At 37.1% G+C, this 23985-nt stretch overlaps 1 protein-coding gene across 2 annotated transcripts in view; it reads left to right on the forward strand.

Moving 5' to 3' along the window:
- Positions 1-10957: 10957 nt before the first annotated feature.
- The window catches only part of ephb2b (eph receptor B2b), a 156669-nt gene continuing 143641 nt past the window's right edge, over positions 10958-23985 (forward strand). Inside the window, exon 1 of one of the 2 annotated variants that reach the window (XM_079844846.1) lies at positions 10958-11126. In XM_079844846.1, coding sequence (XP_079700972.1) covers positions 11072-11126 — 55 coding nt within the window. In that variant the 5' untranslated portion in view covers positions 10958-11071. The remainder of the gene's footprint in view (positions 11127-23985) is intronic. The other variant, XM_079844845.1, reaches the window with a different exon arrangement.

The following is a 23985-nucleotide window of genomic DNA, read 5'->3' on the forward strand; positions in this document are numbered from 1 at the left end:
CAAGCATGTCAGAACCGGAGGGATAAAGATGGGCCTTGGGTTCACATATTTACCACAGATGGAATGCAGGCAAAGTCTGATTGATTGATTGATTTGTGATTTACGTCACCATGACAACAAACAGATTGTCACTATTCAACATGTTATTGATCAGCTTTGGCTGTTCCTCTGATGTTAGCGGAAAAATTAATGCCATTGATTTACAGATTTTATGAATATGTATCTTTTTTCCTCCCATGGGAAATGTATTTTGAAAAAAAAAAGGTCTTTTTAATGATTTTGTTTCTCTGCTATTCTCTTCTAAAGAATGTTTTTAACAAAGACAGACAAGCAGAAAAGCATCATGCTAACAAGTGTTTACTCGGATGCAAGATTCCTTCGGTATTGTTTTCATAAACACTCACATTAATGTGGCCCTGACCTGTCCAGCGAGATAAGCCTGGGTAGAAGCCAGCTTTGCAGTGTAATTTATGACCCTGAGTCAAGCCAGATTAGTCCTGATTGGATCGTCTGTGCCATATGTGACCTACAATCTGTACTATGCTCGTATTGGCAGGCTGAAGGGGTCAGCAAACTCCATGGGCAAAGGTTGTCATGGGAACGACCCCAGGATCATTCAGTCTGCTATTTCGCTGCCCCCGCTCATCTTGAAGCAGAATGATCCAGATTCTTGTATGTCAGTCTTCTATTCTTCTGCTCTATTTCCCAACTCTGCTGCACCGCACAAAGTAATACACACACACACACACACACACACACACACACACACACACACACACACACACACACACACACACACACACACACACACACACACACACACACACACACACACACACACACAGTGGCTTACACACACACACACACACACACACACACACACACACACACACACACACACACACACACACACACACACACACACACACACACACACACACACACACACACACATATACTATCTACAAAAAAATGTATTGTTACTGTTAATTGGCAAATTATTTAGTTTTGTTTGTGTTAAGCTCTTATAGCCTGAAAAAGTAAATTTTTACAATCTATAAAGTATGCTGATTCATTAATTGCATTAAGATTTGTATTTTATTTTAGTAGTACAAAATGGTTTTAATAGTTGAGATTTTTTATGCATGTTTTTTATATCATTTATATTATGAAGTACTTTATTAGCACAATGGACAATACTGGCAAAGCATAAGGAACAGGACAGGAACAAAATACAAGAAAAAAAATAATTCTATATATTACAGGAAAAAAAATCACTTTTTTTAAAAGTAAAAGAAGTTAAATCCTGAAAGAGAATTTTCTATTTTTTTATAGTACAATTCAGCAAGTATTCTTTTTGGAAATGACATGGAATTTTGTATTATTAAAGTTACTTATTTACTCACAGATATTTAGATTTTTAGAAATCATATTATGGATTACAAATATGTTTCTAATTTTAAATCCCATTATTTTTGAATATGTTGTAATTAATTGTGAATTTTCTATTATTATTATTATTATTATTAAGCACAAAATAATGTTAATTTGTTTCTAAAATGGAGTCATTTTAATAAAAAAAACTATTATAAAGTATGGCAGCTGGGGTGAAGGGTAATTGAATCCTGAAAAGGAGAAAATCTGGACAGTATTTCATGGGCACCACCTAAACGCCTTGAAATTATTCTGAAAAAGCAATTGCTGAGGTTTTAAAGTGGCCGATCTCTGGCCTGGCCATAACACTGTCATCCATTAATAAAACATCCTCTGAGAGCTCCCTAGCACAGCGCTGTATTTCTTTACAGTCAGTGTGGCACTGAGGAGCCCAGTAAGAAATGGGTGCACCCAGCCGCCCTCAGACCACAAAACGGTGATTAAAAATGAGAGTTCCGAGTGTTCCACAGACCTGATGGTAAATCGGGAAAATATCTTCCAGATGTAGTGCAGTAATAATCGTCTGAATAAGAACAACACCGAATTAATAGTTATTGAATTTGCAGAGAGTTAGTGTACTGAGAGTTAAGAATCTGTTTTCAAGCAGTGAGCTCTTTGCAGATTTCACCACTGAGACAGTCAGAATACCGATCAGCCAAATTGTGTATCTGCTAAATGTAATTAAGGATTACACCCATTTTCAAGAGACACTTTTTATGTATATAGGCAGATGTTAAGGGGTCGCAACTTGCACATCATGGGCTGTTGGTTTTAGGCATGGGAAGTTTATGGAAATGTACTGGAAATTAATGGTTTGACTGACACACAGAGAGTTTAATCTTTTAGTTCACTGAGCTGACGTACAGTACTTGCTGTATATAAAGGATTTTTACATTGCGAGGTGGAGATTATGTCAGAAATGGTAAATGCAGTTAGGTAGTGTGGGATACCGCATCCCAGTACACTTAAAAAATCCACAATCACAGAGGCAAATCCTATTAGCCTACGAATCCTGCAGTTCCATCTGGTGCTTTAGGTGTGTGGACAGAATAATATAGGGAGAAATTGAGATTAATGCTAAACAACCATATGTATGTTTATTTGCTTATCTTGATAAAGACCCAAAAGTAAAACATGTATACAACGTATAATAATAATAATCATTACAATAATAGTTGTTGTAATAATCATTATCATTTATTTTAATGTATCTATCTAGCCTGGTAAAGACCTAAAAGTAAAAACACACAAATAACTTTGGAACATTAAAGAGGCTGTATGTAGAATTTAAAAACCCTTGTTGTTAGCGACACTGGTGGCCGTTAAGTGAACTGCAGCCAGCAACAATTCGCACATGTAACATAATAGAGACTGAACATGATTCAATGCCCTGACTTTTAAATGGTTCAATTGTTTTCGTTCTTCGCTTAGAAGTAAAAAAAAAAAAAATACAGTTGCAACAATATACCGAACATCCCGGCTCCACCCACACTGCTGAGAGAAATGTTTAAATGAATATGTAAATATGTGCTGCGTGCTTCCCTTTTAATTGCAAAATAAACATACAACAGAAATGACAGCATTGAGAAAGCAGCAGTTAAAGGGATAGTTCTCCCAAAAATGAAAATTATCCCATGATTTACTCACCCTCAAGCCATCAGGTGTATATGACATTCTTCTTTCAGACAAATACAATTGGAGTTACAGGCCCGGTTCCAGAATCAAATCACTGAGGGTGCTTCTTAAATTGCTGAAGTCATTTACCAATAATTGGAATTTCAAAAATATTTTGCTACAAATTGTCTATTAATCTATTAGTCTGCCTTTAATGAGTTACTAGTATTTTAACATGTCATCTTCCTTAGAACCAGAAAAATAGGTTTTGTGAATTTAGATTTTTTTTCTTCTATTGTTTGGAGCATAAAACATTTTTTTTTATTCCTATGTTATAAGCTATGCTATATCCTCTACTCCGTAGAGGACACCAGAACCCCTTTATTGAGAAAATTAAAAGACATGAATAGAATAAACAATGAGATTTTTTTGTCATTCACCAAACAATTTTTATGCTTCAAGTTTTTTTTTTATCCAAACTTTTTATAAAAATGATTCTCAATGTTATGAAAGATACAGAATAATTTGATATACCATTTTACTTTATGCAATATGTGTATAAACATTCCCATTATATAGGCAATGCATCTATTCACTGTATCTAGTTTGCATATTAATGTGATGTAATGTAAAAAGACGTGTAATAATATTTTCATAAGAATGTCTTGTATTTCATAAGAATATCCAGACTTAAAACTGTTTATGTTGTCAGAGAAATTTGTTAAATAATGTCCTCTACAGAGGCAAAACCTCTAATCTGGCTCTCAGGAGTATATTTCTGTCTCGTGCAGGGTGGCATTTATATTTAGATGTCACTTCCGAAACTTTGCAGCATGCAATTGGCCGTCGGTCCTCTTAGCAATAATAGTCTATTCAATGAATGACTGTAGCCTCGAAAGTGAGCCAAGATCGCTACGATCACTAAAATGCTGTTGCTTTGTCAGTTCATCGTGATCTCACTTTATAAAAATGAAGTCATCTCGTCAACAATAAATCTCTTACTTACATCTTGTCTTGACTTTGTTTATTAATGAGGGGTTTCGCGAGCCTGCAGTAACTCAGCACTGAATAAAAACTCTGGCGTTTTGAGCGGTGAGATTCTGATCAACCACTATCTGTGATTGGCTGCATTACTCACCACTGCAAAAACTGTAAATACATGCATTTGACGCTCTCTAGAACTCGGACACAAAAGTGCAAATCTGCCAAATCTGTTTCGCCAATATTATTACAGTATCAACTGAGGGTGCTTTTGCTTGCTTTTGAGGGTGCTTAGCTCTAGCACCCCGTGGAACCGGGCCTTTGGAGTTGAAAAAAAAAGTGCATCCATCCATTATAAAAGTAATCCACACGACTCCAGAAGGTTAATAAAGGCCTTCTGAAGTGAATGAATGGGTTTGTAAGAAAAATATCCATATTTAAAACTTTATAAAGTAAAATATCTAGCTTCCGCGTCTGGCAAACTATCCCTTTAAGAAAGCATCTGATCATAGTAATGTGGATTTGTTTGCACAAACTCTGCAATTCACCGGCATCATGTTGACAGATGAGGTCATTAAAATGACACTGTTGTGATAGTTTGATTGTAAAGTAGGCCTATATTTGAGACCATAGACTCTATAGGTCATCTCATGTGGCTATGTGAGACTAGTTTGAATTAATCCCCTTTCTTTGCATGACACATTGACTTTAAGTACAGAATAGAAAGTATGGCATTATCCTGAACATTGTATAATCATTCGTTTCATGTGCCATTGAACAGAAGAAAGGCTCTTGGGAGTGCACGTAAACATCCGTCACATCCTTTTGATTTTCCCGGCAAAAGTATCCCGAGTCCTTCACATAAGAAATCAGTCTACAGACTTTCATAGACAGCCTAGGAAGCCGGGAAGGTCTCGTTTTTTACGTTTTCTCATGTTTCTTACGTTTCTTTCACACATTGGCAATAAAAAATGCTATTATATGCAAATTCTTTCATATAGACTCTTTAATGTCAGTGTGTGGATTTTTTTGTATCCTTGGTTTGCTGCATTGTGTCTTGCACCTGTACCCAAATCGGCCCACTTTTCCCATAATATCTGACAAAAAAAAAAAAAACACACAAAAAAAAACAAGGCAGTTCAATTTAACAAGAATTCTGCAACCTTTTGATGCCTTTAAAGAACAATATGATAATTGTTTATTGAATTTTTTGTCTGGTCATAATGAAGGATTGTTGAGAATGAGAGTTAATGGGAATTATCTGTGTAATTTTTCCAATCTTTTGGCTTAACAAAACAGCCTGCAGCAAATGCATATAGGGAGCTTGAAGCATCCTCCACAAAATCAACATATGCTTGGGCTTTTCACAGAAACAAACGCACATGTTTTGTCTAGAATTACATATGGAATTTGACATGCGCACACAGGTGCACCCCTCCTTGGGATTATATTTTTTGGCTACAAGAAATCTGACAGGACGTACAGGAGCTTTGCAAGGGAATTCTGGCTAATCTGCATTTGGAAAGTGAACAAAGCTGTGGAAAGGGAGCTTGTGTTTCATGCCGTTAATGAAAGCCACTCTTCTTTAGGGCTGCTTACGTCCACCTGAGGAACATTACAGGAGGTCTGGCTCTAAAGTCACCCCCACCCCCCTTCAAAGCACTTCAGCGTGGCTGCTGAAGCAATCATCGCTTTATATGAAGAGAGCTCTATCAATTAGGTAAGGTTTATTTGGGGTTCATGTGGCCCAGACCATAGGACAAATGATTGACGACAAACGTTGAAAGATGCACTTTGCGTTTTCCTAGACCATCATTTGAATCATTTCAGCAGAGGCTGTGTTTTTTCCCGTAAGAGACATGGATTTATTTTGGTGATAAAACCCATGTCCTGGATTGCAGTGGCTGATTTGTGAGGTTTAGGTCTCCTGGACTTTTTAACACGGGCCTGTCTCCCTCATAAACGGATAAAGATGCAATGCTACAGGGTGACACACTGACTGAGCACTTCAACAAAGCGTTCTTGCGACGAAACAACCCAAAAGTGAGGTAATGCGGTATGAGAAATGGCTAAAGCTACTTTATAAGGATGACTTTCCTCCAATTTAAAGCTCTGATCACACACGGATAGATTTACTGCATTTTTTCCTCTCTTTTATAGGAACTCTGATCACATAAGTTACACTTTGGATGGTAATAATCCTCCATAAGTTAATTAAAGAGGCACAGGACTTCTGGCCTTTTGATTAAATCCGCACAGCCTAATTGAGGTTAAATTCACGTTTTGGCAGCGAGTCACTGAAACACTAATAGGATGACTTAAGTGAATAGGATAAGCAGTAACTAAACCTGACCACAGAGCTGGCGTAGTATATCAATGGATTTGATTATTGTGCTCACTTTGAAGAATAGAATTCATTAACTTTCAAATTCGCACATATTCAATCCTTATCACCGGAAAGGCTCATTTATCACCGTTAAAAAAAAGAAAGAAAGTTGTAACGGCAAAAGAAACCTCAAGTGGAATACCATCATCGAGTCAAGCCCAAGTTTAATTCTAAGCCTTGAATGTGAAGTGCCGTTATAAAAGCCTTATCTTTTCTCTCTGACCTGTGAGGCGGTGTCCCTTGAGGGTTAATTCTCATCTGAAGAGTCTTCTCAGTTTATAGAGCAGCCAGGATCTGACACAAAGGTCAGAGCTCAAGCACACATACTTAACAGATAGCAGAGCACTTTAAGGTCTACCTTCATTAAGTTCTGCAGACCGCCATGCCAATAACAAAATACAGATAAGGGTGACTTGAACACAGTCTAAATGGTTGTTTAATGGCTCTGCTTGAATGGATACAGGGAAAACATTGATTTCGAAGAGTAACATGCTTGGGATTTTGTGTAGCTTATGTAGTTACTCTCATGGGTTTATTTACATGAGATACTTGAGATGCGTTGTTTTCATTATTTTTTTTCCTTCTCAAATGCAATTTGAATAGTCACCATTGTTATGTAGTATAACCTAAAGTTCAAATATTCATACTTTAAGTCTACAGAAAATTATTTTTTACACAACATGTTTCAAAAACCAGAAGGCAAGAATGAGAATGAAGAGAAAAATGCAACTCCCTGCCTCTAGGTGGTACTGTTGAAGCAGTTTGGTACTTTATTTGTTCAGTAGAGTCAATAGAAGTTACACATCACATATTTAATCAGATACTGTGTGATGTGTTGAACTTTTAGGCCTAACCGTCACCATTATTTTATTTAGTTATTTATATTGAGATATGTAATTAGCAAAAATATATGAGAAAATAAGAAAAACTGATTGAACATGGTTTGGAAGCATTTGTAAGTTTTGCTTAGTCTTAATTTTGATTATTATATATTGTGTATATATTATGTTTATATATTGATCATGTTTTACAGTTAAAATAAAAAAAACTATTGACAATGAAATGTATGTGATACGCTTATTGATCAGGTTTCCAATTTTGCAAAGCTCGCTATTCGCTCCAACTTTCTTTTATTTTTTTATTTCTAAATGTATACATTATAGTATCCCTTCAAAATGTAATCCATATGTTGAACTTTCAAACCGTTCTTATCCTGTGTGTTGCCTTGTGAGTGTGTGTGCGTTATTCATTTTATTCATTTAAACATGATTTTGGATAAATAATATTAACAAGAGAGTGCAGAGCCAACACAAAAATCTGTTTGGTGCACATTATTCAGTTAAAAATATTTATTCATGACACAGTCCAGAAACTCAAAGCTGAATCTATATAAATACATTAAACCCTTTTCTTTTTTTATGCAAAATCAATCCTTGATTTTAATGTTATAATGTGAAGGTTTTGGTTTAGGCTAAATGACTCCAGCAGAAACTTTTCACGCATACAGTAGTTTTCCCTTTGATGTGCTGCGATATTAGAGAACGGTATCAATTCACAATACACATTCTTTTTCAAACGGGAAATGATAAAAATAATTTAAACCATTTCTTACTTGATATTCCAGCAGACATAAGTCAAAGTATTAAAGTCCAGTCTCCCATGGTTAGTCTAGTTTTATATCCTTTGATATTTCTCCTCAGACTGGCTGGTATTTTCAAGTAAAATACTGCCAGTTCTTTATATTACAATAACAGCTTTGTTCCATGAGAGCATAGACTAACAAAACGCAGATTCCAAATTCAATAACAGGGAATAGAATAACTTAATTCATTGCCCGTCATTGCCCGCAAGTCTCGGGTTATTTAGACAGACACCTTATAGGTCTATATCTGCGTTCTGATATATCACGATCCTGTAAGTCGGCCGTGATTTACTTGGTCAAATTCGGTGACCTCGCAGGGAATGGTAAAAGCGGTCTCAGCTGCCATTAATCTGAGGTCCGTGCCCCATACCCTGCTACCGTCGCTCATAACAACTCCTTTTATTCCATCTGTGTAGAGAATCAGCTTGTGGGCTTCTCCGAACTTTACCTTCTGCCTGTGTCCACCTCCGCCCGTGGGCCAGTGCCTCATTTTTTGGTTATTAAGCTATAGCATTATTTGGATTACACTACCAGCTGCTGAGACGGGAAATCAGTCGTATATTGCTTCAAGGAATATTTCAAAATTCTGTTTGTGGCTTGGCACACAATGGCACATAAATTCAGCTGTCGCTTCTTACAAACTACAACTGACAGGTCAAAAAGCTTATCCATTAACAATCTGTTTGAGGGATTTCATTCTGTCATTTTTTTTTTTCTTACTTTCTGGCTGTCTGAGATGTAAAGTTTTAGATTTTTAACAATAGTACCACTGTCGCCAGCGACCGTCATTTATTAATGCACCGATAAAACTACTTGTTGGAAATGTTGCTTTAAAATAAGTGGAGGTGATTAATCAAAGGCCAGATACTTTCTTTAGGGTAAATCCGCTCATGAAATAAATTTGAACAACAAAAAGAAAAGATCCATTTCTTCACAGAAAAGATCAATTTACCAAAACACTAGTGGGCAATGGATTTTTCTGTTGTCTTCTAACCCACAGGGATTTGTTATTTCAATGATTTATCTGAAAACTATATTTGTCGGAAATAATAGAATATATGGTTTGTCAAGAAAAAGAAAACATACGCTTGATGACCATTTAGGATGGTTCATAAATAAATGAGACTTTTTTTTTCTTCTCTCAAGCGTTTGTCAAATGCATTTAACCAGCTCTTGCCAATAGTAAATATTCAGTACAACCCGCATTGTACCTATGGTGACTTTTTTTTGGGTGGAACTTTATTGAACAGAATCCACAAATGACTTAGTAAAGCTGGACATTCTGTATAGTGATTTGAAGATGTGTAGTATCACACAGCTATGTGTAGTACACAACCAGCTGGGATCAGGTAACTCTAGGTCCAGACTTTCGAGAGATTTTCAAGCAAGAGTCAACTGAGCTGTAGGCAAGAATAAAAAAAAAAAAAGCCTCACATACAAGAGAGCACAGGTTTTCTTTCTTTCCTTCTTTCTTTCTTCACAAAGTCTGCTACTTTTATATTATTAAATTGCAAATGAGTTTAATTTATTAGCGAGTAGAAAAGAATGAGCAGGTGCATAATTTATACACCATGATCCCCTTATATATAAATTTTTATATAAATTATGCACCTGTGACTATAGTCACATAACAAATATAACCTCCATCTCTTGCCAAGACACTTTTCACTGGAATAAGTGATTGGAAAATAACGTGATTCATTCATCACAAGGTTTCAAGGTTCGTTATTTTTTTATCACCCGGGAGCTGAAAGGAAACGGTGTAAATGATGGTGACAATTTGAATTCATGCTAAAAATGTCTTATTTGAACAATAGAGCAAGGCTGCTACAATGTCTCAAAGATTTGTTTTTATCGTCATCTGTGGGACAAATTAATTAATTTTTTTATTCTATCGTTGTTGCATAAACTAGCTTACAAAATATAAAAATAATCCAAAATTCAGACTAATATTTGCCTTTGTTGTGTTTTTTGCAGCTTATTCTGGCTAACCCTTTTACACTGCACTTAAGTTGTTTTAGGCTCCTACACAAACGTATTGAAAATATTGTTAGTCCTTGGACACACACATTGTTAAAATTGCAAATGAGGCCTAGTGAGTTTGTCACAGCTGCCAGACACATTGTATCTCATTCCGCTCTCATTGATTTAGCTTCAGCGTGTACACATACAACATCTGTGTCTCTAAAACGAAGTTACAATTGTCCACAATGCATGTGCAAAATTAAATTTGTGCTGTTTACTTTTTATATATATTTTTACATAGCCTATATTGTTTGAAGTAATGTAATAAAGTATGCTATATACGTTAGAAACAATAATACAATAAGCATACATCTACGTTTATACGCTTTCCGATATTTGTGTCCCCTCGTTTCACAGTAATTTTAAAAGCCGTCTTACCTTTACTTTTTTATGAAGAATATGAAACAAACAAAACAAAAAAAACCCGAAGGCGACAGACTATTCCATTACCATAAGTGCAACTATAGCAACCATATATTTAGATAAATCTTCATAAATAATCTGAGTCTGTTTAAAATTCACACATCCCTGTATTCCCAATTGTCACAAATTTTCTACCGAGCATCCGCTGATAAGGCTGAATAGTTACGCTCTTGCCTTGATTGACAGGTGGGACAGTAGAAATGAGCGCTTTCGGGTTGGATGGCTTCACGATTTTGTAGTCTAACCGATGGGAATCCGCTCGGGTCGATTCTTATCAATGAAATAATCTTTAGTACGGGGTTTTCGAATTCATAAAGCGACGTTTCTTATGCACATTCATCCTCTGGCCGATCTGACGTGGTGCTTCTAACCGCCGCCCCCCCTCGTCTGACTCATTTGGTCTCGTCCATACTCGCTTTGGATTTTAGTTGTGTGTTTATGGCATCGTATTCATTCAACGGAAGGTGAAAGTCTGCCGGTCTGCGCCAGCGTCTGATATCAATGGCTTTCAGGGCACAATTTATTTGAATGTCTGGACTTTATATAATTTCACCCCCAAGAAACCAATGATGGATATCCTTTGGATTTTATGGACACTACCATCGGTCCTGGCTGTTGAAGGTAAGCTGTTTCTCCCCGTGTTTTGCGAGTCCAGCATCTTGCCGACAGACTGAGAGTTTACGGTCACGGCACGTTAGTTTTGAATGCCATGCAAGAAATAAGATACGAAAGCATTTTTTCGCTAATTGTTGATTGTGGAATGATACTGGGACAAATGTGACAATTTTTAACGGTTGCATTCCCCCTGACAAGAACGTATTCCTTTGATAGGCTTGTCCTGTCAGCCGAACTATATAGTAAAAAAAACATCACAGGTGGCTTAGAAACGCATGTATTTGGCCAGCATCAGAATGAGTTTGAGAAGTAATATATGTATCATCTTTTCATGAGCATTAAAACGGTTATTTTCATCCACGCGCGGATACGTGTGCATGCGCGAGCCATGCACGAGATTCGCGCCCCTTGTACCACAATCATTTCAGAGGTGAAATATTAAACCCAAACCACTTCTATAGCCTATGTATATTAGCCTTATTCATTTTTCTTTATTAATATTTATTTCCCCTAACGCATTCACGTGTTTCACGGTTGTGTTCAGCGGGTATTCAGAGCTGAAATGGTGATGCTGGACTCAGCATGTTGGACAATGAAACTGGTTTCCAGTGAGCATACAATTACAAAACAACCAAATACAGTCCTTTATTCTCACATACTGACCACACATTCAATCCCAGGCGGTTTGAAGTGTCTGTGTCCAGTCAATGAATTTTAAGCAGGCACTGTTGGTATTACAGGAACCTCTTGTGGCTTTAGTTCTCAAGTTTAATGATACTTGAGTTTATTGTCATGTAATGGATTAATACAGGCATACTCGATTCTGTACTTTTAGGCTGAAGATTTTAAGAGATATTTTTTTTTTGATCAAGTATTTGAGTATGCTCAAAAACACAGTAAGGCCAACAACAGCGGTGTAGTTAAAAAAATTAAATATGCATAATAAATTGAACACATTTGCATACTAAGGCACAACTCGATTTTAATTAAATAAGAGTTCATTCAACAGAACTGCACAACTGCCCTTTTTCTGTTGCTATTACATTTTCATGGAGCAGTAAACAAGAACTACTTCAACGTTATAACTTTTTTAAAATTCATGTTGTACTGGGATTTCAATTTCAAATAGTTCTGAACATTTATTATTATAACAATCATGTCACTTGAACAAAGGCGGCTAATATTTTGGGGGTATTTTTTTTCCAATACACCTGCCTAAAATGTTTATTTACTTTTTTCTAGGGTCAGTTTAATTGAAATTGAAACGTGTGCACACATTTAATATCATCTAATGTGTACAGTAGCTAATTATATTTTAAAAATAAGAAAAAGCCTGTTTAATAAAGGAATTAAAATATTTTTTCTGAATATATATATCTTTTTAAATGTTGTGTGACCTTTTTCTTTTTAATAATGTATATGTTGCTTTTAGTATCATCTTCGCTGTTCAGAAAAGTATAAATTAGTCTATGATTCCAACATTGCTTCTTAAGAGATTCTAACTTTTGCGTTGATTGGATTGGATTGTGTGTGTGTGTGTACACACACAGTATTAGTCTTAATGTTTTGAAATGTTTATTTCAATAATACATTTTTATGCATTTATTTTTTTTCCTAATCAAGAATTTGTTTTCTTGTGGATTGCTTAATCACAAACCCTGCGTGATTGGTCGATTTGCATTTTTCTGTCTATCACCCTAGTTTTTCAGCCAATGGTGTTAAAGCGTGGCGCTTTCGCATAAAAAAATAGAGAGTTGAAAAAGAGGTCAACGCTGCCTCGACCTTAAAAACAAAGTGATGGTAGGCGGCGAGGGGATGGGTCGGTGAGATTTGACGTCATATTAAAGCCTTATACAACATGTTTATCCTCCTCGCTAACTGTAAATTATCTCAAGGAATTTTTTTAAATTTCAGTTGTGATGTGGCAACTGAAATGCAGTTTTTGTTGTGAGGATGGAATAGTTCTCTTGTATTTCATTTGTGTGTACTTGTCTGTGTGAAATATTATCATAATTGAATTAGGTTGTGTGGTGACCCTCAGGATATAAGATTCTGTTTCTCTGGAGTCTGAGACTCCTTTAGTGTAAGAATAAAGTACTTCAGATGCTTTTTTTAAGCCCGCACAGGATTTGCATATGCAAGATATTTTCCTTTAGGTGTCCATAAAATATGGTTCACTGTGTTTTTATTTTAAAATAATGCTTGCAGTCTAAGGGACTTTGAAGTTTTTGAATATGTCACCTTGTGTTATGCAGCGTAGTATTAGTCCCTGTGTCTGTGCGTCTTCAGCGATTAGCTAAAAAATGTAATTTGTGTCGTCTTCTATTTCAAAGTTGTCTGATAGTGCCTTTTCCTTTTTTCTTTTCAGCTATTCTGCTTTGTGTCTCAGTCGGTTCACAGTGTAATCACACGGTATTCCGTATCATATTTTACATTTAGAAAATAGAATTGTACTCGATCTACTGGATTCGCATTATGTGATTACATATCACGATTACATGTTTTGTGGTTTTAAAAGGTTATTAAGCAGGATATTCCATGGATGAGGCCACAGCCGAGCTGCATTTTGTTTTTATCACGTCAGAGTTTGCATCTATTGTAAGTAGGACACCAGTCGTTCAAAAGATTCCTCGCTATTTTAATATTCCCAGCGTGCATTCTATTTCGCTGTCATAATGTCATGACACAATGTGAATTCTTTCTCATCTTGAGACGTCCCATAAGCAGCTGCGTCTGTTCCCATACTGTATACAAATATCTGAGCGCTGATTATATATTGACGGGCTCCTCCACATGATGGACGTTTGTCTTTAGGGTAAAGGGTAAAAATAGCACGTACAGCTGGTTTTAATAAGGGCCTTGGTGATAATGTAGTACCACAATACTATTTTCATGACTTGTTTTATCAGGTTTCCATATTTCTTTCAGTTTCTGCTTTGTGTACTCTTTGCTTCCAAGAAATACATAGGCTTGAAGAGATTATCATTTTTAAAAATAATGCCAGTCGTGGGTGAATGTATTGGTCAGTTGTAAACTAAAGCTCTCAAATGATTGATCATACAGTATTTCCAAAGTTATGTAAATATTAGCAAAATAAATTTTGCTTAGCATTTTGTACAAGTGCAAAGTTTGTTTCAGCTGAGCTTTTCGCAATCTATTTCCATAACACTCTTAAACAACAGAGAGAGGATAATCAAAGCTATTGTTTGTTAACACAGTCGTTTTAGCCCTCATATCAACACTTCCACTTTGAAATGCCTGCCAAGTTTGAATAATCTGCTTTCAAATGTAAATGTGTCCTGTCCGTTTCCAACTATACGCCGAGTGTGGGCCACTGCAGACACACAGCATTGTAGTTTTTCGGGAAGGTGACAAAAATCAGAGTCTGGGGTAGAGAGGTGGCGATAGGGGTTCAGAAACGGGATTAGATAAAGGTAGAGTGAGCGGCCGCTCGCAATCCTGTGTTTTCTCGGTCCGCTGAATGAGCAGATGCAGGGAGCTCGTCTGCACGCCAGCCTCCACAGTGGCGTTCACAAAGAATCCGCCTCCATTCAGCGCCTAATCCATGCTACCCAGTGCCTGGCTATTGTCACTTTGCATGCAAAATTTCAATTAGTGCTGGTACCAGTTGTTTCTCTAGTGAGACGAGTGTCACATTTCGAGGGAACGGCCGAGGGCTACCTTAACCGTGCAGAAAGTCTGGAATAGCAGAGAGACTTTTTTTTTTTGGTTCTAGAAATACAGCCGCTTTCAGCACAGCATGCTCGGTCTTGGAAGTTTTTGTTTCACGAGTGTTTCAGTTCTGCACTTGCTGTGTATTTTTAAGCATGTTCTTGTGTTCGGTGAGTGGCTGTGTACTCAGCAATTTAAGGAATTCCTAATCTGTCAACAATCACCATATCAAGGAAGTTTACTTTTGTTTAAGCAAGGCAATCTCTTAAACTAAACGAAACACACCAGTCAGAGTTAACTCATCTTGCTATGTAATTGTGACTGGGTAATTTAGCAGATATTGAAAATGTTTTTTTAGTGATAACTGCCAACCTTTATGCCAAACCTGTGCCAAAATTGTGCTAATAACTCCTCTCTTCAGCATTTGACCACAAGCTCTGGATCTCACGCTATCTAATTGTTTGACTGTAATATAGGGTTTCTTTGGTCAGGTCCAGGCAGTTTCTTCCAAGTGCTTTGAGAGTGACTGAAGGGAGTATAAAAGGAGTTTCCAGTGAGTATTTCTACCACATTCCTACCCTCTGGATCAGTCCGAAGAGTGATGTCACTCTATATCCAAAAAGAGCCTCGCACACCCCCAGTGGAATAGAAATCTATCTCCCTTCAAAGCTCAGACTGGGTCTTGCATCAGTGTCTGCATTTACAATAAAATGTTAAGGATCCAATATTTTGACATACAACCAAGTTTTTGCTTTTCTTCCATAATACTCCACCAAGATGCACTAGGCTGAATCATAATTAGTGAAGACTACCACCGAAAAAGCTTACTAATGTTTTACATTTTGCAGCAATACCATACAAGGACAATTTTGGGTTCCCCCACATTTTTTTCTGTGAACAGTACTTTGGTAAAACAAAGAATATGTTCTTTTATTTATATATCTATATCCCGCCAAATTTATGTTAGGGCTGGGTAAAAAAAAATTCTCGATTTTAATCGATTCTCATTTCTATGAACCAATATCGATTATTAAGTCTTTTAAGATTAAGTCTCGAGATTAGTCTATCCTGTTTTCAGTTGATGAATGAACGTAACTTTGTAGAGCCCCTCCCATCCATTAAATCGCAGTAATCTTTGTTACTTTTGATAAGATACAAAGTCTTAGATTTCAAGTTACGTCCATTTTATTAAGAAATTAAAATAAATAAATACTGTTTTGGCGCCATTTAATGTGGTGAGACAGATCACAGTAGCTCAGCTCAAAAGAAGTGGCACGTGAACTGATCATCTCCTCCGCTTTAATACCAGTTACAGCGCGACATGAACATGAATGAACATCAAGGTATGTTAAAAGATTAGTGCAACACACTGAAATCTTCATCAAGTCACATAGTAATCGCTCAATCAGTGTTTCAACTGCGGAAAGACTTCAATAAAACGGCTTGTGAACAATGTCACATTTACCTCCAGAAAAACCATTCAGTGTCCATAAACTCAATATTCAGCTAGAAAATAATATTTTGAGAGCATTTTGATAAATATATGGACCACATTACATAGGCAATTTATTATAATTTGTAATGTTCTTCAATTTTAATGCGTGTTTAAATAAGTCTGTAAAGTTTTTATGATTTCCACCATTTAAATGTTTATATTTCAAAAAGCAAATTGGAGTAGAAGAATTATGTATTAGTAAAGTTAGTATTATAACTTTATTATTATAAAAAACTTCAATGAGTGTAATAAAAGCAAAGCTCATTATCATTTTAAAGTCACATGCACTGAAATGGCTTGCTGAAAACAGAGCTGTTTTTGACCAGGTAAAATGAGTGTTTTCTTACAATACTAATGAGAATTTTTAATTAAAGTATATTACAAACTTTTCATTTAGACACTAAAGAATCATATTAACTTGTACAAAAATGGCATTATATGACCCCTTTAAGAATTTTTTTCCTCAAGAAAATTTGCCATGCCATGTACTGTATCAGACATATTCACAATAATCGACATTGCATCGAATCGAATCGAAAGCTTGTGAATGGAAATCGAATTGAATCTTGAAATTTGTGTCAATACCCAGCCCTAATATATATGGTTACATGAATACAGTAGCCATTATATGTCAAAAAAAGGGGGAAAAATATCGGAATTTAGTTGATAGTTTTTTTTTTTTTCCGACTTTGCACAAGTCGAATGGTTCAGTCTTCTGTTCAGTACAGCATGACTCCAGATTTGTTTTAAAACATTAAAGGTGCGGTATGTAGGATTGACAGCTAGTGGTCAAAATAGGTGCTGCAGTCCAAATTCAAAATATTGGAGATAGTTGTTTCCCCCGCCCCCTCCTCCTCAGATTTGACCCTCACATGGGTTGCCACCTTGAGGACACACAACAGGAGCGAGCGAAATTGACAATGAAAGCCAATAAGTTGGTGAGTTGATTTATCCGCGTTTTAATATGCTCTCGTTCATAGAGATTGTTTGATGGATGGCGAGGCTTTTTAGGTCGGGTAGAATCTATGATCTCTGACCCAGTTTGTTTGCTGACTTCCATGGCAGCAATACGCTGTGTTTTCCGCCAAAAGGCAACCTGGGGTGTCGAAAAACTATTGGGTAAACTGTCAGTGTGCGGTTTTCCACAGACCAAAACAAAAACAGACATTCTGACACAGAACGCACATTTCAAAGTAGAATAACTGGCTGTAGCATGGTTTTCCAGAGAAACAAGTAGGTGAATTTAGCATGTTTCCTAAATATCTGCAAACATCTTATGGTATTTTTGTGCTTTAGTAAAGTGAAATTAATTTGACTGTCCACTCTGTGCTGGTTGGTTGTTATATATTGTATCTGGCTACTGCTTTTGTAAAAAAAAAAGAAAAAGAAAAAAGGACTTAGGACTTTTTTTTTGTCCTAAACTAACTGTATTTACAACTGTAAGGTGCACAAACATGCATGCAGCTGTTGACAATCAATTCAAATTCTTGTATCTTTTTCATATCATGTGCTGTACATATACTTAATACTGTGCTTTACACAGGGTCTCAATGCTGAAGGACCGTATTCTTTACTCATAACAACAACATGGCAGTTTGACCATTACCTGAGCTTCGCTGACTCTATTATTAGTGTAGCGAGAGGACAAATGAGGGTCTGTATGCTACAGAATACTGTACTACATCCAGAGGATCGCTTGAGTGTGTGGTTCAAGGTCATGTGGGTTTTTCTTGAAACGGCTAAATGATAGCTGTGTTTTTCTACCTTGAGGTGATAATTGTTTCAATCTGCAGTACAAGACAAGGCTCGGGCCGTGGTTCAGGACAGAGCTAGAGAGACTTTACATAGAACACATTTAAGTCATGGCATGATTAGATAATTTAATCTATGTCCGTGCATAGATTAATGCATTCTAATCAATCCATTTAATCATGTCTAAGTGCTTACTGGTGGATCAGAATGGCTCTCTCATTCCCATCGTCCTAGTTTGCGAAAACGTTTATCTTTACTGTAACCAGATGCAGAGCAAACTGTCTCCTGCAATTTACTAAGCATTCTGCAAAACACATTGAAAATGAAATATACAGGCAGTCCTTTACTCCTTAGAGCTGTGAGCAATGCGATTACTCATGCATATGTAAGCTCCCATTGTTCATTCTATGTTTATGTAGCCATAATAATACGCCCAGTTAAAAGGTGGTCTTAGGGGATGAACATCCGTCATGCGCGTCATACTGCAAGTGATCCTAGACCTCAAACATGTTGTAACATCACCTGGAGTGTGTTGGATGTCACATTTATGATGTTGGAGTATTGATTTTTGCGCAGTTCATCTGTGGACCCCTGGATGTGATTTTTACTGTACATTGAGCTTGTGGCAATGGGAGCAGTTTAGCTAATTAAGTTTCAGTCGGCTGGTTGTCTTAAGGGCCTAATTAAAGGAGCCTAATTGCATAAAACCAGCCCTCGCCTTGTGCAAGCAAGGCTATAACTACTGGACCATTGGTATTTTCGGGAAGCAGAAAGCCTTTTGATATTTTTAGTGTCCGCTTTAACAATTTTTTAATAACTTTTGTGATAGTTGTAATCACATGCACTTGATAAAGTTTGATACTGAATATATTGGATCAGTGTCACATGATAAAATTATAAAATTAGGGTGAGAGAACAAACAAACGAATGAATCATCCGGTCTGCTCCTGTGAAAGAACAAACACATTTCTCTGTCAATCTCAAAGGATTCTAAAAATGAGAGTTTTGTCAGTTTTCCTCATATCCTTTTAAACCTGCATGATTTTTTCTTCACAAAGTCAATAGGCTTTAGTGTTTTTTGGACTCTCGTTGTGTGGGCAAAAGCAGTTTTTCAAAATCTTTTTTGCGTTCCACAGAAGAAAAAGTCACACATGTTCATAATAACATGAGAGTGAATAAATTGTGACAGAATTTTTATTCTTGGTTCAACCGTCCTTCTAAGAACAATCCTCCTGAGCGGAAGTTAGTGACAGTTGTGTTCTCGCAGGAGGTCAGACCTTGTTCGCACACACTATTAAACATCTGCCTTTCATTTAAAGCATTCTACAAACACAATTCCTCTGAACTGGTGCAGCGCTGCTCTGTGTCTCCCAGAGTACAGTCTGTCTTCAGAGATAAAGGCAGGCTGATTGCGTCCTCATCTGCATCACAAAGGGAAGCCGCATTCACCTGAACTGCTGTTACCCTGCATGCACACTTGACGTCTCCTGGCATTTCCGCCACCGCATGATGTCTGCCAGGCTTTGACTGCATACATCCTCTCTCTCAGGCTGGAGGGCTGACGGCTTGACTTATACCGTCTCTTTGGGGATGTGACCCTTGGTCCTGTTATAACTCAGCCTGATGTTATTGCTTTCATCTCTGTCAATGGCAAATGCAGCAATGGTCTCGGACCACTATGACGCTGACTCTCCCATTGCTCAGGGCTGGGTCACAACATGCACTCGACACCAGAAATCTTCCTCTTCCCAGAAGGAGTGGAAGGGTCTCTGTTAGCCACAGGATACCTTTTTGTTTTTTCATTGCCTTTAGACTCCCGAATGCTATGATAGATGCCTTGCCGTCTTTGTCCCTCAGTGGAATCTACTTGTTGAGAGGCGAATTCACGCTTTTTTACGTAATTAAACAAACTGTGAATTCTCTGCATTCCGATCAATCGAGCTGTGGGTATGGGAATAAGCAGCCAACTTGGGTTAATTTTCTTAAGTATAAACATTCATTGATTACCAGCGCTGATGCCTTTTCGTTCCACGCTAGTGCTGGATTACACTTCTCACTGGGTTGTTTTCCGCAAGAATCACACTGGTTTGGCAGTGCAATGTGAACTGGAACAAACACAGTTTTAGGCTATGTGTCAGCCTTCTCCTTACAGGATTAACACCCGGACTCCATTCCCAGGCCACCTGTGACTTTTTCATGGCTAATCTAAGTTTGCATGCTACGGTCCCTCTGGTGACAGAATTATGTTGAAATAATATGTTGGGGGTCCAATTGCCACTTTCCTGCTTTGCTTAATAAAGGACGATTAGAAATTAAATACAGCTATTTGACTTTCCTCTACTTGTTTGGAAATTCTCCACTAGTGGATGCCCAGGCTGTTTTTGACAGGCCAAGCTAATCAAAATTACCTGTCGCTGAAAGGCGAAGTGCGCCACAGAGAAAAAGTGTTACCATGGAGCTATTTGTTTGCATATAATTGCATTAGCTTGGCACCGAGGGAATTAGCAGAGATAATTGAGCGATTTGGCCCATAGCTGTGACTTGACTGCACTCAGAAAGGGCGGGCGGGGACAGGGTAATACGCTGTTGTATTCCTATTAATTCATAAGTAATTTGAACCTTCAGAAAGTCTGTCTGTTGTTCTGACTTGAAGTCGAGATCACAGCATCATATTAGAAGGCATAATTAAATGTTTATGATTTGTTGGTGATTTAATTAATTATGTATAATTGTATGTTTACATTAGTAAGCTTCACATCCGCCATTAGAATAGAGTAGAATAGAAGGTGGCAACAGAAGGGTATGTAATATGTTGTACAGGTGCATCTCAATAAATTACAATGTCGTGGAAAGTTCATTTATTTCAGTAATTCAACTTAAAATGTGAAACTAATGTATTATATAGACTCATTACATGCAAAGTGAGATATTTCAAGCCTTTATTTGTTATAATTTTGATGATTGTGGCTAAAGGGTCCTGCACACTGTGCGATTTTTCAAAATCCTCTGCGAATGTTGCTTGTCAGACTGTACGAACATGATCCCCGATGTAATACATGTCACACTGTAGGATCTCAGTTGTCATTATGTCAGACTGTACGACAGTCAGATGCGAAAAACGGACGCAAGCAAGAGACTCGTATGGACTGAGTTTTACGTCATCAATTCGTGACACGTTCGGTAACGGTGAGCCGCATTCACAGACACAATGGTAGCGTTCGGCAAACAACAAAAACAAGCAGTGGCATTCATTTTGATAATGTCTTGTCTTGATAAAGAAAAGAAGAAGAAGAAAAAAAAAAACCATAGACGATGCGTCATCAGGTTCTGCGCTCCTATTGGTTCTTGATTTGACGGTCGTCCTAGGAGAAGTCAAACTGCAGGATTGCGCCTCAAATCTTCTGACACTGCCAGAATTTTGTCCGAGGTAAAATTTGATCGCAACGGTCATTAATCGGTTGTCGGTGCACATGTCAAACTAAGGATCAAAGACTTCAGATTTTAGCCTAGGATCAGACAAATCTTTTAGGATTTCAAAATTTGTCTCAGGCGGCCAAATTGTGGCCAAAATCGCACAGTGTGCACCCGGCTTAAGGGTGCTCCGATCAGGATTTTTGGTGCCGATCACCGATTGGCGATCATAGGAAGCAGTATCTGCCGATACGATCACCGATACCGATCTATTTGAAGCCTTCTTTTTATCATGTAGAATTATTTATTGGGAATTTTACAGACATTCATTCAGGGCTTGAATTTTATTTCTGACAATGGGGGACCCCCCCCCACACTTGGGTGACTCTTGTCATATAAATGTATATAATTATCTCACTTAAATATTTGATCATGCAGTGCATTTTTGTTTTTAAAGACATATTTCCAGGTAGGTCTAACATTAGTATTGGGGTAAGAAATACTAAAGACATTTAATAAGGAATCAAATGTAAATTTAATATTGGTCTTCCCTGAATAAATTAAATTAGATTAATCCTTACACTTAAGGTTGCAAAAGTTAGTAATTCAAGAGCAGTGAGTGTCAAAAAGGTTAATCAAACAACACAAGACAAAGAGAAACTCAGAGACAGCAGCAGTTTATTCGACTGCTGTCACTTTAAGAGCGAACACGGATACGGTTACATGCAGTTGCACAAATGTTAACGTTCACTCGCGAGTCACGACGGGGTTTACGTGCATACTCGTCAAGACGGTAATTTAGTACATACATTTGTGTGTATTTGACCATTTCAGCGCAATTTGTACTTACAAGCTTTTTGTGAGATGACCTGTGTGTGTGTGTGTGTGTGTGTGCGCGTGCGCGCTGAGCGGTTTGAACACTGGCAAGACTTAAAAATAAATGCAAATGATAAACTATAAACTTTAGTGACGATGCGACACTGCCTCGATTGTGCAAGTGGCAAATCCTGTGTCAACTGTGCAGCTCGATTTTAGTGCAGATGCGATGCGCTGATGTGAAGCCATTTGAGCACTTTGACAGGGAAAGAGAGAGCGCGCGCACGCGGTGATTCACGCGCGCTGTTTGTGAATTTACGTCTCACAGAAAGTTTTCAAATGACTTCATAAGTTATTTAATATAGAAATATTAATTTTACCTCACCTTCAGCATTATAATTATTTTACTGGAAAGAGAATGAGACGGTGTCGGTGCATGTCATGCCCTAGCTCTCACGGCAGGCGTGGATTTTTATGTGTCGTCAGCCGATCAATCATCCCAAAGCGAGTATCGGCCGATAGAGATCGGTTGCCGATCAATCGGAGCACCCCTAATTATGGCTTACAGCTTGTGAAAATCCCAAATTCAAAATCTCAGAAAATTTGAACATTACATGAAATCAATAAAAAAGGATTTTAAATACAGAAATGTCAGCCCTCTGAATAGTATTATCATGCATATGTACTCTGGTTTGGGCCCCTTTTGTATGAATTACTGCCTCAATGCGGTGTGGCATGGATGCTATCAGCCTGTGGCACTGCTGAGGTGTTATGGAATCTCATTCTATTACAACTCTACACGGGAGAGTCCCCCACCGCCGCTGTTAAAAAAAGTAACTCAGTAACTTTTACTCTTGAGTAAATTTTAAATGAACTACTTTTTACTTTTACTTGAGTATATTTTTAGACCGGTAATTTTACTTGTAGTTTACTTGTAATAGTACTTTACTTTTTTTGAGTAGAATATTTTGTTCCACCTCTGACTGTATTAAGGGTTAAGTAGCAGCAGTCCAATTAGGACTGGCCCATGGTGGACTTCCTTATTCTCTGAATTATCTCCGATAAGCACCGCAGGTGGGTTGAGCTTAGCAAGGGTCAATAGAATTAGTGAGGCATTAAGACTTATTTTTTTCTTAATAAATGTGTCTAGACATTGAAACCCTCGTTTGGAAGGGCCTCAATTGTCTAATGTACAGTCAAAATGATGCTTGCAGTTAGGGTCCAAGTATCTTTTGTAAATAAAACTCGCCACTTGGCTACTAACTTTATTAGGAATGTCAATGTCATTTAATTTGTCATGTGAATTGTTAGAATTAGAACATATACACTACCGTTCAAAAGTTTGACACGTTAAATTGATCAAAAGTGACAATATAGAAATGTATAATGTTACAAAAAGGTTTCTGTTGCAAATAAATTCTGTTCTTTTTAAGTTTTTTTTAATTCATTAAAGAATTTTGAAAATATTTAGCAGCACAACTTTTTCAACATTGATAATGATATTATAAGCATATTAATTGATTTCTGAAGAATTTGGTACACCACAGAAATAAATTATATATATATATATATATATATATATATATATATATATATATATATATATATATATATATATATATATATATATATATATATATATAAACGTAAGTATGTATGTTTTATGTATATTGTTCATGACTAGGGCTGTCACGATTATGAAATTTGGCTGACGATTAA

The sequence above is a fragment of the Gobio gobio genome (genome assembly GCF_949357685.1).
Source record: "Gobio gobio genome assembly, chromosome: 19".
Classification (NCBI taxonomy): domain Eukaryota; kingdom Metazoa; phylum Chordata; class Actinopteri; order Cypriniformes; family Gobionidae; genus Gobio; species Gobio gobio.